Below are 16,898 nucleotides of genomic sequence, written 5' to 3'. Positions count from 1 at the left end.
GACCGATTGATGATAGAAGGCTATTAGGACCTTGATCTCCTGGTTTCTTGCCTCTCTTTATTAAGCTTTAGAAGCAAAAACACCCACCTGGGATCATAGCCAAATACTTAATTTTATCCGTTTTTGGCATACATGGATAGAAACTGTCACAAATACAACAGTGATCTCACCTCATAACCTTGAGTGCTTTGCCAGTATAGCTGATTGTGAATACCATGTGTTTTTTCTACCAGTAGACTCTAGCATAGATGTAGTCCAGATATGTAGACATGTTTGCTGAGATAAGAGGTATATTACAGTAGCACTGCCTAAAACATGTTGTACAGAATGTGATGTCACTGGATTTTCCTTGTAGGAAGAAAAGAGTTCTGTGGTCAAAAAATTTTGGGAAATGCTGACTTACACAAAGTTAAAAGAGGTTTCTTCAAGACTTTATGGAGCTTTTACTACATGGGTATGCATTGTGAATAACCAGGAGGAGGGGTGGGCTTCCCCTTTCTCTAAGGAACCTCATTATTAACTTGTTCCATGTAATTCAGTCTGGGGAACATTGAGTGTGGTATCCTGATATTCTTGCCATTTTTCTTACTGTGGCATTCCTAGTTGGCAGTACTCAAAGGCACATTAAAATTTAACAATCTAAACAATTTTTATTTATATGTAAGGCATTACTGAATATTTGTCGTGCTCTTCTTTTTATGTTTCAATATCCAAGTTATACATTACATTTCAAACGTCTTGCTAATTTATATAGTCTCTTTTAAGCATGTTTTAGGAATAATTACAATCAGATCATCTGTTATATTTATAGCAGCATCCAGTCTTTATAGTGCACAGAAGCTTCAAATTCAGAGCTTTGGGGAGAGGGAAGAGATGATGGAGAGACAGTGTCAATAATTCCAGTGCAGTTCCCAAGTGCCTGTGTGCTCTGCCACAAAGGGAGAAATGAATTCCTATTTTTACTGTCAGGGTGTCAGATCAACAGTTCCAAAATACTAACGGTATATGTTCTGGACAGCAGCCTCCATAAGCTGCTCGAGTGGCCCTCAGTTGTCATCAAACATGGCACTTGTCAGCCTCCCTGGCTAACTCTAGTCCTCTTCATGAACACTGAAGAACAGTGTTTTCAAAACCAAGCACTCTCTGCTAGTGGACCATAATTCATCCTGCCCCTTTAGGCAGGGGTAGCACCAAAATTTCCCGTGCCTCTTCTGTAGAGCCAGAAACTTTCTTGCTTTAAATAAAACATTTACATGTGGGTTATGTTGAGGACATTGCCTAGTTCCATGCTGGCCCAGTTGCTAGAATTTTAATATTCCTGTAGTTAACATCTGCAAACCTCATCCTTTGTTTCTGCGAATAGTTTACAGTCATTTAAAGTGATTTCTGGGTGTTTCTGTTAATCTGCTGTAAGCAGTCTGTTACGTTATGTGACCTTATTTTATAGATAAGGAAATGAGGCTCAACTAAGCCATTTTCTCCAGGTCTCATTTTGAAGAAAAAAAAAAGGTGTAAATAATATTTCTCAGAGTCATAACTGTCTTGCTTCCCCTGTCCCCTCCAGATTTTGCCCTGAAGGCCTTCCCTATAGGAAGAATGTTTGTTTTTTTTAAAGAGATGGGGTCTTTACTCTGTTGCCCAGGCTGGAGTGCAGTGGTGATCATAGTTCACTGTAACCTTAAACTTCTGGGCTTAAGTGGTCCTCCTGCCTCAGGTTCCCTAGTAGGTAGGACTACAGGTGTGTGCCAGCATGCCCTGCTAATTAAATTTTTTTTTTTTTTTTTTTTTGTAGAGACAGGGGTCTCACTGTGTTTGACCAGGCTGGTCTGGAACTCTGGGCCTCAAGCAAAGCATTGGGATTACAGGTCCAAGCTACTGTGCCAGGTCCAGGAAGAATGCACCCCCCGCCCCGAAACCCCTTACTTTCTTCATTTATTCAACTAAGCCATGCTCCACAATGGAAACTTGCTTTTTATCTACCTCCTTTGTTGGGGATGTTAAGAAAAGTTATAGCCTGGACGTGCTCTTTAAATTAATTACATTTACAGCTCGGGCAGTTTTTAAGCCAGTTTGCTTTTTTGTGTGGTATTTAACAGTTTACTTGGAAAAATGCATTCATTGGTTTTGCTGGACACACTCCAACTTGTATTTGAACTGGCAGACCTTTCCAGGAAACATCACTTTTGTAGTAATAACACTATCACTGAAAAAAGAAATAAAATCCTGTTCAGGTCGTCAGACACCAGTTTTACAATATTTTTTCTTTTGCTCCAGCTAGAGTTTCTTATCTCTTCTTACACTGTAATAAAAATTCTTCTCTGGTGATCTAGAAAGTAATTTTTGGATGAGAATTTATCTCTTCTAGGTAATGATACTGGTCAAGGCATTTTTCTCCCTAATATCCAGTGGCTTTTTTCCTTGCGTTTGCTAGATATTACTGTTGGCTGCTGAGATATAACTTTCTTACCTCTGAGATATCTAAATAGTGAGAAAAATCTTCCATCCCTAAGGGACCTTTCCACATAAACCATCTACTTAGGCCTTTGTTGCATATATTTTTGAAGCTTGAATTTACAGTATTACAGTGACTCTTAGGGTGGGGAAACTCTGTATCATAGTGAATACTTAGATTATGTCTCTTCCTCTTAAACTACAACTAAAAGTTCAATTCAACTTTCCTCAGAAGCTTATTGTTTAGCCCCACTTTTTATTGTGGTCCATTTATTGTAGGCAGGGATTAGAAAAGAACTTCCCAAGATGAGGAAAAATTACTGTGTGGTGTAAGATACTGATATTTAAAATAATAACACCTTAAAATACAGAAGTTACAAAGGCAAATCAGGTCTTTGGAGAAGAATAACAGAAAGATATGAAATGGTGCAATAATGGGGCTAAGGCCGCCAGAGTACTGCTTTGAGCTCTTAAGGAATAGACTGTCGTCTGATGCTTCCTTTGCTGCCTCCCATGGAAGTACAGGAACTAGGCAAGCCATAATTGGCTCACTTCCCAAGTTCTGGGAAACTTTACAAGGATCACAGGGGTTTTACAAGTTGCTTGATAATCTGCAGCATTCTCTCTGAGATTTAGCTGCCATTGTGTTGCCAAATTTCTGCATGTCAGTATGCAGATGGTCCCATCTCTCCCTCCAGCCTCTGAGGTTTGTAATCTGTATTTATTTCTCCTCTTTTCAGCCAGGTTGGGTTTTGAGGTCTTGGGGCCTGCTTTATTCCTGCTTTTTATTTGCATGTATATTTTTATCCATTTCCTGAGGGTAATCGTAAATGGTTAGCTGGATTGTCAGCCTCACTGCTCCTATCTTTAAGAGTTAAGAATCTCCTTAGTTAGAGTTTTAAATTTTGTTAAGTGTTTGGAATGAAAGGCTGTGTGTAGAGATGGGTAGGGTGAAAGTGAAAGGGAACTTCTGAGGCTTTGTATACTTGCTGGTTAAGTTTTTGTGCATATTGTCAGGCTTTGGGTTAGGAAAGATTCTGTTAATAAGGAAAGTTGAGTTGCTGAGACCCCAGAGGAACACTGAGAGTCGCAGGTTACTTCCTATAAATGGAAGAACCTGAATCATTAAAAGATAAAATTCCTGTTAGAATCTTGAATCACAGAATGTTTACAGTATTTTTGATCCATCAACTTTCTATTAGCAATCCTTTAATGAAGCTGCATTTCAGTCTTTAGAGCCACAATTTCTGTAGCCCTGGAGTTCTTGGAGTAAGGGCATGGTGGGGGAAGGGGGATCAGATTGGGAATACTTAGAATTGATTGTCCCTGGTGAAATTAAACTGCTCAGTGGATCACTTTGAAATAATGAAAGGTCCACTCTGAGCTTCCAAACAAAGCATTGTTCTTATCCAAATCCTCATGGTCAGTCTTTTTCTTAAGTGTTGTGCTTGCTGATTTAGGTGTTTGTGTGAGGCTTAATATTCATTTCCTGTAGTAGTTTTTTTCAATTAAAATGTGAAGCCATTGGGTAATGCCTAATTAGAGAAATCTTTGTGTTTAGGGATAAACTTTGTGTATTCATTTGTCCTTTGGTCAGATGTTTGAGAATTTCAGTTAATATGACTGTAATTAAGCTTTAAAGGCAGAACAACACAAAATGCCCCATCAGTCTTGCTTCACTTCCTTTGGCAAAAGGAGAGACAGCTTAATCACTTAAGAAGTTGCAGTAAAAGCAAAATCTGAAAAGTGCAATTTTAAGGATCATTTTAGAGTTGTGATTGTAAATTACACATTAAGTTTATTCATCTTTGCTTGTTATAATGGAGTGGGCTTGGAAACCTCAGCAATTTGACCACCGAATACATTGTAGTTATTTTAACCAAGAAGCTTAATACACTGGAAATGTTTCCTGGCACTGTAGTGATCTCCTCCCCATACCCCCATCCCTTCAGCCCTAGTATGGAAATGCTGACTTCTGGGAGCATTTTAGTAGACATCTGAAATTTTGATGAAATGCTCTGTCTTTCAATTTTGAATTTGGCCTTTTTAAGACACTATGCTGTTCAAAAATATTCCTGCTTCAGAGAAGAAAATAGCTTTGGGCTGGAGTGTGGAGAACCATTTTAAATCATTGCCAAGTCTTCAGATTTTAATAAGAAAATTTTTTGTTCATTTTTGAGCAAATACTTTTATTTGCTGTGGTAGCTTACAGAAAGCAGTTCGATGACCAATAAAAGTAATGCTGTAACTGCCAGGGATTACATCGGTTTTAAGATTATTTGCTGATAATCCCAGTAGCTTTGCATTATATCAGGGCCTGTAATTCTCATTATCAGTGATCTGAATAATTGATGGGAGATAACCACATGCAAAATAAATTGTCGAAGGGGAATCTTACTTTGCGAGCAGCTTAAAATGGTTGGACGGAACACTGTTTGAGGGTTATTTGTATTTTTAACCTTTGGAAAGCAAATTGTTTAAATTATTTAAAGAAATAGTGCAAGATTATGGCTGGCATACTAAAAACTTGCAGAATGTTATTTAAGGACGATCACTGTTTGAGAGTCTGTGGCAGTAATTCTTAGCTGTGCCTGCAAATTAGAATTGTCACCTGGGGAGCTTCCAGAAAAATTAAATATTAAATGAAAGAACCAGGCATCAGTATTGTGTTTAAATCCACTGTGTGACCAGGATTAAGAGTCAAAGATCTATGGCTAACTCATAAATATAAGTTTGCCAGCACCTGGAAAGGATATAGAGGTAGGGTTTATTTTCAGATCCTGTGCCAGCTTTTATAGTAACAGTCTTGTATTGAGGTCTCTGTTTTTCTTCAGTTCTTATCTAGTCAGGTCTGGAGGTAACCAAGGAACAAATTTTGTTTCCAATGGCTTTTCATTTTTTTATGACTAGCAAAGACATAGGATTTTAAGATGGTGCCAGTTAAATAATTACTGTGTTAGGTCTTTTATAGAGAGGCCATTTTGGGGTATAAATTACTTGCTTTATTTTTTTTTACAGTATTCAGTTTATACTATGGAGGTACAAATTAGGAGTACAAAAGGTTGATTTTTATCTTGAGAAAGAAATTTACATTGCTTTCTCTGTTAATTCATATATTGTAAACATATTTTTTAATATTTGCCATACTTTATTATATAGTGTGATGTGTCATTAAAATAGAGTCAGTACCAGCATATTTCAAGTTTTAAGAAATGCTGTTCTTAAGGACAATTGAATGGGAAGCAGTTCAGCACAGGATGGGCTCCTAATGAATTACAATTCATTACGAGGTGCCAGGAATCACACACTCCCACTCCAGACTACACTGTGTGCCATCCAAATGGGAATTTTAAAAATGATTTCTACTTAGCGTTTCTCTGCTTTGGCAAAGACACCTACATTATTCAAAATCACAGGAACTAACACCACTGTTTTAACACTCTATATTGGCAGCAGGTGGGCAATTACGTTGAATTTACTTGAGTTCAGCATTGTTATTTTTTATGTGAACCAAATATTATACAGTTGCAGGAAATTCCACCAGACATTGCAGTTTCATCAGCTTTTAGGGTGAGACAGGCACGGAAAAGTCACCTACTTCATACTACCCCACCCCCCAGTCTTAGGCACTTCTCAACCCAAACCTGTTGAGGGTAAAGAGACTGTAAAATGCTATTTTGGAAAATGCTCAAAAGTGGACATTCTGCTGCTTCTTTCAGGCTTCTGTTTCATCATCTAACAGCAATCACTGCCGGGATCTGCACACACAAAACCCCAAACCTGCATAGTAATTTCAATCCATTTTCTCCAATTTAATGGAGATAGAGGCCACTTAGGCCTTATTCAAAAAAGATCAGAGAGAGAACATATGAGGAAAGCTCTTAGTAAAACTGGAAATGTCATTCAAATGTAGGGAATTAATAAAAATATCAGTGTGCCTAAAAAAATTGTATTGTGCTTTTTCCTTTTGTTCTTTGGCATGGAATGTAGAAGACAATTCAGAATTGGGAAAGCACTAGTCCATTTTTGTTTTAAGTTAATCAGTGGTTGCTGTAATTGAGGGGAAAAATCTATATTGACAGCACACGACATATCCTACTTCACTGATTCTCTACCTCCTTTGCGTCTTCCCCCTTTCCACTTGTAGAATTAACTAAGAACTTGTATAAAAGGTAACCCTGCCTCATTTACTCTGCAGCCACTTCTTCCTTGTGTGAAAAACTAAACAGCCATATGAATATTAAATTAAAGGTTGCAAATTGCAATGTATACGTGGACTTGGCATTTTCTATAATTCAAATTGGTACATTATAAGAGTCAGGTCTGTTGTGGAGACCACAGAGAGGCCTTAACCTGCAACAGAAGGTGGGAGCTGGGGTGAAGCCAGATAAACTATACATCTGGCAGGTGCACACACTTTCACTTTTAAGTTTTACAAAATGGATATTATGGAAAATTTGGTGCTCTTATCAGTAAGCTGTGTCAGAACCTGTGTATTACAGTTGCAAACAGAGAAGTAAGCCCCTAAATCAAAGCTACCACTTGGTAAAGATACTGTTTACTGGTTTCCAGTAACTGTGTGAAAATTTACCTATGAATCATTTACTCTTAGCATGTGAAGGACCTTGGACAATCAGTTGTTCTAATGCCTTGTCTTTGGGCAGGCAGATAAATAACTAAGCTATCCATCATAGATACTTAACTGACTTTTTCCAGGTCTTCAGGGATCCCACAAATTCCCTTAGCACATGCCAGAGTAGCTTTCCAGAGTTATATACAGCCTGAATCTCTTCTACTTCAGTTTGTCCCACTTACTTTTTGCATGATTCCCTACAAATTTTGAAGGCAATATCATAAGCTTAAATGAAAACGCAAGGCAAAGAGGTTTTATCTATACTTTGGGGGTGATTTTTAGTTTTTAAACGAAGAAATAATTTTCCACATACCATCTACATAAGATGCACAAATTCAGACTGGAGTACTTTCAGACATTGTAGATAATTGGAAGACTGCAAGTTCTAAGTAGTCTTGCTTAAAATGATTACTTTGAGGGTGGGATTTATACCTTTGACCTTTAAATAAATCATTGAAAGGAAGGAAAATCTTTGTGACTACATATATTAAAACATTTTAGGTTGGGGAATTATATTTCTAAAAAATAATGGGAATATATAAATGGGTATTTGTTTCTATCATACATCCTTTGACTTAAATATGTGGTAGTCTCAGATATGGTAATATAGTACCATACAAGGAGACTCTCCCAAATTTATTTAAGAAAAGGGTATTATCCTGATTTAAGTGAAGAGAGTGAGGCCTTAGCAAAATTAAAGGGTGGGATAAAATAGAGCCCAATCTTGAAACTTTTAGATTCGGTGAGTCTACTTATTAAAAACGTAAAAGGGGCATGAGAAATATATTGTGTGAAATGGAACTTTACAACAATAAGGCTCTGAGAGATTGCAAAATAAACTATCCTGTAAAGCCAAATAATTATAGTTTCTTTTTAGAAAAAGTCGATCATTTCTTCAATAGAGGCAGCCATTCTATTTCTGACCTTTACACTTATACACAATTATTTTGTGTTTAGAAGTAATCTGCATTATGCTTTCTGTTCTCTAGTAAGGTAGTTGAAAGGTTGTCCTCAGTAGTTGCATAATAAATGAAATATTCCCAGTCCATTCTTTCGTGAGTTAGTGTGTTGCTAGTGAAGGTTATGGTTAAGATTCATTTGGGCTGTGGATGAAAGAAAAATGATTGGCAGTAAAAATATTGTTTCTCTAGGGTACTTTCTTTAATCATTTTAGAATTGCACTGTTGACCTCAGAACAGTTGGTTCAAAAAGCACTTTTACTAATCTTTACTATGTCAGCAAGTAAGAGCTTAATGGATTTTGAATTCCCTAACAAGGTTTTCTCCTCTCCCTACTACTTTCTCCCCAGATTATAGCCCAGCATGCTTAGACAAGAATTATGGGCTTGGTAGAAGTGTGGACAAATGTGATCCACTGAATTTTTTCCCTTTTCTCTTGGTCAGTGTGCTGGAGAAGAGAAACGAGTTGGCACACGCACAGTGTTTGTTGGCAGTCATCCAGTTTCGGAAACAGAAGCTTACATTGCACAAAGATTTTGTGATAATAGAATAGTCTCATCTAAGGTAAGTTTTTGTTTTAACTCAATAGATGTTCATATAGTGAATCAGATAATGCATTTATTCTAATTTGTGCTTCTGAGGAAACTGATGCATTTATGTATGTGTACATGTATTTGCATGTATACGGATCATATACCAGCTATAGTAAGTATTCCTCTGAAAGACAGTTTATTTAAAAAATCACTTTGTCTTGTTATAGGTGAAAGATCATTCACTTGCCTTCCATTATGATTCACAGTGCTTGATGATTATGCATATTACTTTAAACCGTAAAGTTTGCTAAAAATACGAATTACTTACTTGTGCAAAGCTTCCTGAATTACCCTTGAATGGATGAACTAGGATATAAAAGAATGCAAATTCTTTTACAAAAGATTTGCATTCTTTTGGAGAGAGCTGTCCTGGAATGACTTTATTTGCATTTCTTTCTAGTTCCCCTGCCAACCCCTCCACCTCCCATCCCACTTCTCAAGTATTAATACACTCCTACGTCCCAAAGGGTGCATGCTGCTCAGTACACTGCTTCAGCTGTGATCTGTTAAGAGTTAAGTCACTGCAGCTGTGTCACCGTTTGAATGCCTCTTTCTTCAGCATAGTGTAGGACTAAGAGCATTGGCCTGGAAGTTTGAACACCTGTATTTTTTTTTTTAGCTGTGCAATATTTTAAATAATAATGCTTTAATAATGTTTTAGTCAAAATGAAAATATCTTTTTTTTTAAAATTATTATTATTATACTTTAGGTTTTATGGTACATGTACGCAATGTGCAGGTAAGTTACATATGTATACATGTGCCATGCTGGTGCGCTGCACCCACTAACTCGTCATCTAGCATTAGGTATATCTCCCAATGCTATCCCTCCCCCCTCCCCCCACCCCACAACAGTCCCCGAAGTGTGATGTTCCCCTTCCTGTGTCCATGTGTTCTCATTGAACACCTGTATTTAAATCCTGGCCCAACCACTTACTAGTTGTGTCACCTTGGCCAAATTAATCGCCCTGATTCTGAATGTCCTCGTTGGTGAAATGGGGCTAATACTCTGTGAAACCACTTCTTATAGCTCCTAGTACCCAGTAGTCATCATTCTGCAAATGTTATTTAGCTAGTCTTTACCTCTGGCTGACCGGGTTAGGTGCTAGGTTGGCCTACTGCCATCTCTTGTAGAATGGAATAGATCTTGAAGATTTTCCTCACTTCCTCATGTGCCCTGGCAAGGCAGAGATAAAAGTTGGTGACATTTGGTTCACTGTACACTTGTAATCACTTAAAAGCTGAAACACAAAATTATGGCCTTCCTTAAAAATATATGACATTTTGGTTTTCAAATATGCATTTAATTTCTCGTTTGGGCGGTGATAAAGTAGTGATCATGTTTTGCTGGGAGATTAACATGTAAAATATGGTCAGGACAGGTGAAAATTTTGTTGCCTAATGAGCAGATATGTAGGCCTATAGAACATTTTATTTTGGATAAAAATATCTATTTCCTCTTAATCTTACACACTAGTGGCAGAAATTTTATTCTCAGCCAGAGGTTGACATACTTGTGCCTAAAATAGTGAATAGTTCTTTTACTGGAAATTTTGACTCACCTTGTGGTATCCAATTAAATGGTCTATAGTAGTCCTTTGATTCAGAATTGTGGACTTGTAGAGTTAAATGGTCTTAAGAGGTTATCTTGTTCAGCTCACTGACTTTACAGATGGAGAAACCAAGGCCAGAGAAATTTAGGCACATGGTCACCAAGCAGAGTTAGTAATAAAACCAGGAGTGGAACTACTTTATAAGGTCTAGTTGCTCTGAATAAAGAGGTCTTTTTACATCATTGTGCTGTTTGGGTTCCTTCCTCATTTTTTTTCTCTCCTCTTGCATTGTGCTTGGCATGGGGCGACAACTCAAACGGTAGCTGCTATTGTTATTTGTGTTTCTGTGATTATTATTACAATACTGAGTAGTACTATTGATTTCCTCAGGTTCATGTATTTTGAATGTGTGGGATACTGTCTCCTAAATGGAGGCCTTCAGGTCTACTCCGAAAAGACCAACAATTTCATAATTTGACTTTTTCTTCCTCACATTGTCTTGACTGTTTGTATTTATACCAGAATTTTTTAAAAGATTATTTTTTCAAAGTATACTATTTATAGAATATGTTAGCTGCCTTCCAACTTTGTAGCAAGTGTTGATTTTCTTTCTCCACCCTTCAGTCATAAAAATAACTATCTTAATTGGATGCTGCTTTTGTTTACAAATACAACCAGTAATGTGACATTATAAATGTTAAGGCAGGGAACACTGAAGACAAACATTTTGACCTACTTTAAATTTTATTTGCTTATAAAAGTAATGCTTTTTTTTTTTTGGGAGACAGAGTCTCCCTCTGTCGCCCAGGCTGGAGTTCAGTGGCGCAATCTTGGCTCACTGCAAGCCCCGCCTCCTGGGTTCACACCATTCTCCTGCCTCAGCCTCCCAAGTAGCTGGGACTACAGGCGCCCACCACCACGCCCGGCTAGTTTTTTGTATTTTCAGTAGAGATGGGGTTTCACCGGGTTAGCCAGGATGGTCTCGTGATCCGCCTGCCTTGGCCTCCCAAAGTGCTGGGATTACAGGCGTGAGCCACTGCGCCTGGCCTAATGCTTTTTGTTTTTTTAATCTCCTGGGAACACAAATACTTTCCTTAGAAAAATTTGGCCTCTACAGCCTCACAAACTTTAATGTACTCTGCAGGGATTTTGGAAATCACCAGAATTTTGTAGCTGGTGCAAAACTTGGAAATTCCCTTCTTTAGCAAAAGGAGCATTGATTGTACTCTGCTATGAATTTTAGGATCTTTAGTTTCCATCATGTTTATCTGTTGTGTGTGTTTTTTTCCTTTAAAAATTTTAAAGATATTTTTAAAAAATTAATTAATTTTTTTTTAATTTTATTTTTAGTAGAGACGGGGTTTCACCATATTGGCCGGGCTGGTCATAAACTCCTGGCCTCAAGTAGTCCCCCTGCCTCAGCCTCCGAAAGTGCTGGGATTACAGAAGTGAGTCACTGCAGCCGGCCCTTTGCCCAGCTTTTAATGGAGTTGATTTTTTTTTTCTTACTGTTTGAGTTCCTTACAGATTCTGGGTATTAGTCCTTTGCCAGAATCATAATTTGCAAATATTTTCTCCCATTCTATAGATTGTCTGTTTACTCTGTTGATTATTTCTTTCACTGTGCAGCTTTTTAAGTCCCATTTGTTTATTTTTGGTTTTTGGGCATTTGCTTTTTTGTCTTCGTCATCAGTTATTTGCCTAGGCTAATGTCCAGAAGAGTTTTTCCTAAGTTTTCTTTGAGCAGTTGACTGCTAACTTTATTATTACTTTAAATATCTACTACTTTATTTTTACCTTTTTCTCTTTCTTTTTTGCTGCTATTCAGACACATTAAAAGTTATTCAGACACATTAAAAGTTATTTGGAGTCTTAAGTTCCTCATCTGCATTTTTAATGCTAAACCATCAGCATTTTTAATGATAAATTGGAAATCTTGGGTAAAACAACTGGTAAAAACAAGTAAAGTTCTAAAGCCTCCTTTTGCTTAAATGAAATAATTGACTCTCAAAGCTGAGATTCTCTTCAACTTTCCTCCTTTGGGAAATTTGCTTAGTAAGTTTATAAAGTTTTGGTTTCAAATTAAATTAGGTGATACATATTTGAGGCAGTGACCCATAACTTTTTCACATAATTTCACCTTTAGTGGCCACACTTGTGTACAGATTATTTAATCCACTACAAAGCATATATAAAATGCGTTGTATGTACCGGGAAGGCTGACGTTTTTTGTTTGTTTGTTTTTGAGACAAGAGTCTCTGTCGACCAGGCTGGAATGCAGTGGCGCGCGATTTCAGCTCAATGCAACCTCTGCCTCATGGGTTCAAGCGATTCTCCTGCCTCAGCCTCCCAAGTAGCTGGGATTACAGGCACCCGCCTGGCTAATTTTTTGTGTTTTTAATAGAGACAGGGTTTCGCCATGTTGGCCAGGCTGGTCTCGAACTCCTGACCGCAGGTGATCCACCCACCTCAGCCTCCCAAAGTGCTGGGATTACAGTTGTGAGCCGTCATGCCCAGCCCAAAGCTGACGTTTTCTGTATAAATAGTTTTAAACATGTTCTAAATGTCTGGGCTGCTTTTTAAGTTTATGGTTGCACTTAAAGATAGTATAAAATAGGCCCGGTGCAGTGGCTCACACCTGTAATGCCAGCACTTCGGGAGGCTGAGGTGGGTGAAGTTCGAGACCAGCCTTGGAGATGGTTCAAAGGGAGACCCCGTATCTACAAAAAATACAAAAATTGGCCGGGTGTGGTGGCTCACGCCTGTAGTCCCAGCACTTTGGGAGGCCGAGGCGGGGCAGATTGCCTTAGCTTAGGAGTTTAAGACCAGCCTGACCAACATGGTGAAACCCCGTCTCTACTAAAAATATAAAAATTAGCCAGGTGTGTTGGCGAGTGCCTGTAATTCCAGCTACTCAGGAGGCTGAGGCAGGAGAATCGCTTGAACCTGGGAGGCGGGGGTTGCAGTGAGCTGAGATCACACCACTGCACTCTAGCTGGGGTGACAGAGTGAGACTCTCTCTCCAAAAAAAAAAAAAAAACACACACACACACAACAAAAATTAGCCAGGCATGGTGGTGTGTGCCTGTAGTCCCAGCTACTCAGGAGGCCTCATGAGGCGGGAGGATTGCTTGAGCCTGGGAGGCAGAGGGTGCAGTGAGCTGGGAACGTGCTACTGCACTCCAGCCTGGGTGACAGTGTGAGACTCTGTTTCAGTAAATAAATAAATAGTATTTACTGACCTCTCCAAGCAAGAACTAACTTGTAACAAAAACTGAATTCTCATCATTGTGTCTAAAAAACTGCTATACACATTTTCTTCTTGTGATTAACTTTTTTTTTTTTGCCATGGAGGTCATGCTTGAGATAACATTGTTTTTGGTTTGTAGCAACTGACCAAGCTGGAGAGTCTACTTTTTAGATAAACAAATTAATTTGAATAACTTGATGTATATGGCTATAACTCAATTTCACTTGTAGTTAAAAAACTCTAAAAAGTAGACTTTTCTTGGTCTGCATTAAAATCTTACATTTGTATTATACTAAAAAAGATGTGCTAGAAACTAAGTTTACCTTTTAGTTAAACCAGTAGAGTAAATGGCTAGGACACAAGTTTTAATAAAGATTTCTTGTATACCTTCTGTGTGCTAAACTATTGTTCTAGGCACCTGTGATAAGGGGACTTAGGACATGCTCCCTGATCTCTTAATAGCTCATGACTTGATGAAGGAGAGAAAAGGGCAGTCATTTCCTATGAAGGGAATAATCAGAATTCCTCAAGGAAGCAGTTCATTTAATAAAACAGTGGTCAACTAACAGTTGGGACTTAAAAACGACAACAACAAAAGTATTATTCCCTTTTGATGTGTTTATATCACCTTTCACAGATGACTCTGTAATGCTTATTTGATTAATTAAAAACTCTTTAATTTGGGAACAGAAGGGTAACGTACCAGAAGCTCAGCCATTAGCCTGTTGTTGGAGTTTAGCTTATTGTTTTAGAAAGTTGATTTTAAATAATTGGGACAGTTAAAAATGCTAGTCTGACCTATGTCAGCTTCAAAGTGACTGAATCAGTGGTTTTGAGTGGCTTCTATTTTTGGTCACAAGCTACCTTGGGAATCTCACAAAAAGTGTGGACCTTCTTCTCCCAAGTGATGCACATCCATGCACAATTCTGCATTTATTTTAAAATTATCTTCCCTAAGGCACTTCTTGGATTCCAGGGTAGAACCTTTTCTAAGTTGGTTATTGGTTGTAATGCAGCTGTTTTACTGAATGTACTTGCCTCCTGTTGTGTTTTTTCCCTGAGGATTCCCTAAATTTTGAGCCCATAAGCCTTTTTAAACTGAAAGGTTAGTAAATTCCCATATATTATGTCATGGTCTACAACTTGGCTTTTCAGTCACCTCTTATTAAAGGATATGTTCTCACATATTATACAGATAATTGGGATGGGCTTTGGTAATTGGTAATTGGTAAAAGTTTCATGCTAAATCGCACATGGTCAGAAGACGAGAACTCTTAGGCCAACTGTCAGCTGCAGAACTCTAAAATGTAAATTTAGCTTTTTAGGTTAAGAAACACTTCCTTCTTTCTAGTTTCTGGTCTTACTAGGTTATCTGAAAAATTCAACGTTTTTTGGTCACTTTTAAATGATTCAGTCCTTGAGCTTAAGGTATCAGGGACAAAGTACGATTGACAGTTGGCCTAAGAGTTCTGGTCTTCTGACCATGTGCAATTTAGCATGAAACTTTTACCTATTACCAATTACCAAAGCGCAGCCCAGAGTGGTATGTTATTGATTAAAATGAAAGCCTTCCATGGCCCAGGGTTGTGTATACACCTTCCCAGCTGTCATGGAAATTGGAGGTACTCATAGGGACAGAGTGACTCATAGGGGTATCTGTTATGATCATCAAGACTCCAGAGGTTAGCTGAGCCAGAAATTAATGTGTTCATTCATTCCTCCAAATTATTTATTTATTTATTTTATTATTTATTTATTTTTGAGGCAGGGTCTCACTTTTTCGCCCAGGCTGGAGTGCAGTGGCACCATATCAGCTCACTGCAGCCTCCGCCTCCTGGGTTCAAGCGATTCTCGTGTCTCAGCCTCTGAAGTAGCTGAGACTACAGGCGTGCACCACCATGTCCAGCTAAGTTTTGTATTTTTAGTAGAGATGGGGTTTCACCATGTTGCCCAGGCTTTTTTTTTTTTTTTGGCGACGGAGTCTCATTCTCACTCTGTTGCCTAGGCTGGAGTGCAGTAGTGAGATCTTGGCTGACTGCAACCACTGCCTCCCAGGTTTAAGCGATTCTCCTGTCTCAGCCGCCCGAGTAGCTGGGATTACAGCGTGCGCCACCACACCCGGCTAATTTTTGTATTTTTAGTAGAGACAGGGTTTCGCCATGATGGCCAGGCTGGTCTCGAACTCATGACTTCAGGTGATCTGCCTGCCTTGGCCTCCCAAAGTGCTGGGATTACAGGTGTGAACCATTGTGCCTGGCCATCCAAATAATTTATTGTCTGCCTTGTACCAGGCACTGTGTTGAATGTTGGGAAAATTGTAAACAATACAGGTGAACAACCTGCTCCTATAGAACTCTTTGCTTATCGAGGGAGGAACTTTAATTTAAAATGTACACATATATAACTCACTATAATGAGTGTTATCAAGTAAGTATATATAGGATGACATGAGAACACATAACAAGGAACCTAATTTAGATTGGGTCAGAGAAAGCAAAGGTATGAGACTAGATGGTTATTGTAATGCGTAGAATGAAAGCTTCATTTCTGAAAAAGGGTTTCATATACTGTGCCTCTAAATATATGCTTATGTATATGTGTGAGATTTCGGTTTCAAAGTGTTGGACATACTAAATATCACTTTATATGATAATGTGGACCCATAATCAGTCATTACTATTAAGATTTTTCAAGTTTTCTTCATAACAGTGTTCTTTTTTCTTCCTCCCTTATAGTATACGCTTTGGAATTTTCTCCCAAAGAATCTGTTTGAACAGTTTAGAAGAATTGCAAATTTTTATTTTCTCATAATTTTCCTTGTACAGGTAAGAGCTCCTTAAACAGCCACTTAACTTTTAGAAACTTGATTGCTTTAAACGAATTTTCAATCTATTTCTAACCTTAAAATGCCATGTAATTAAAAAAAGACATTCCAGAGCTTATTATAATGACTTCTTAAAGTAGAAACATAACATTTAAAGATTATCATTTTATAAATTTCTAAAGTTGTGTTTTTACTAGAAAACCTGTTGAGATTTTGTTTCATTGTTACTTTATTTGAAATTTTTATGGATATCATATCTTTGCTTATCCTAGGATGACGTGTATTGTGTACCATTAAATGAAATGGAATATATCAAAACTGAAAATAGTTCAAACTAATAGTTTTATTTTGTTACATACCAGTTTCAGCCTGATTGGAAACTTCTCACTCATCTTCCTGATTACCATTTTTGCCCTCTCTCATTCATTTACTCACTTTAAGGGTGAGAACCTAGTTAGATCAATCTGCTTCTCTGTATTCTTTCTACTGTTTTGTGTTTTAAATTTTAGACAGTTTAAATTGTATCTTCCATCTTTAAATCTGTAAGCTATTAAAATATTTTCATCGCCATAATTACCCCTGAAAATTTTACTACATTAAAGGTACTTTTTTTCTCATTTCATTTTTTAAATGAA

The 16,898-nt window shown here is 37.8% G+C and overlaps 1 protein-coding gene across 9 annotated transcripts in view; it reads left to right on the top strand.

Annotated features, from left to right (window-relative positions):
* The window catches only part of ATP11C (ATPase phospholipid transporting 11C), a 206,436-nt gene that overhangs the window by 97,188 nt on the left and 92,350 nt on the right, over nucleotides 1-16,898 (top strand). For 7 of the 9 annotated variants that reach the window (XM_054471515.1, XM_054471513.2, XM_054471514.2 and 4 more), the window contains 2 exons: nucleotides 8,488-8,607; nucleotides 16,175-16,264. In XM_054471515.1, the coding sequence (XP_054327490.1) occupies nucleotides 8,488-8,607; nucleotides 16,175-16,264 (210 nt within the window). Of the gene's footprint in view, nucleotides 1-3,015; nucleotides 3,158-8,487; nucleotides 8,608-16,174; nucleotides 16,265-16,898 lie in introns of those variants that run through there. The other 2 variants (XM_063660580.1, XM_063660575.1) reach the window with 1 other exon arrangement.

Source organism: Pongo pygmaeus, chromosome X, assembly GCF_028885625.2.
Source record: "Pongo pygmaeus isolate AG05252 chromosome X, NHGRI_mPonPyg2-v2.0_pri, whole genome shotgun sequence".
Lineage (NCBI taxonomy): Eukaryota > Metazoa > Chordata > Mammalia > Primates > Hominidae > Pongo > Pongo pygmaeus.
This window is presented reverse-complemented; position numbering and strand designations above follow the sequence as displayed.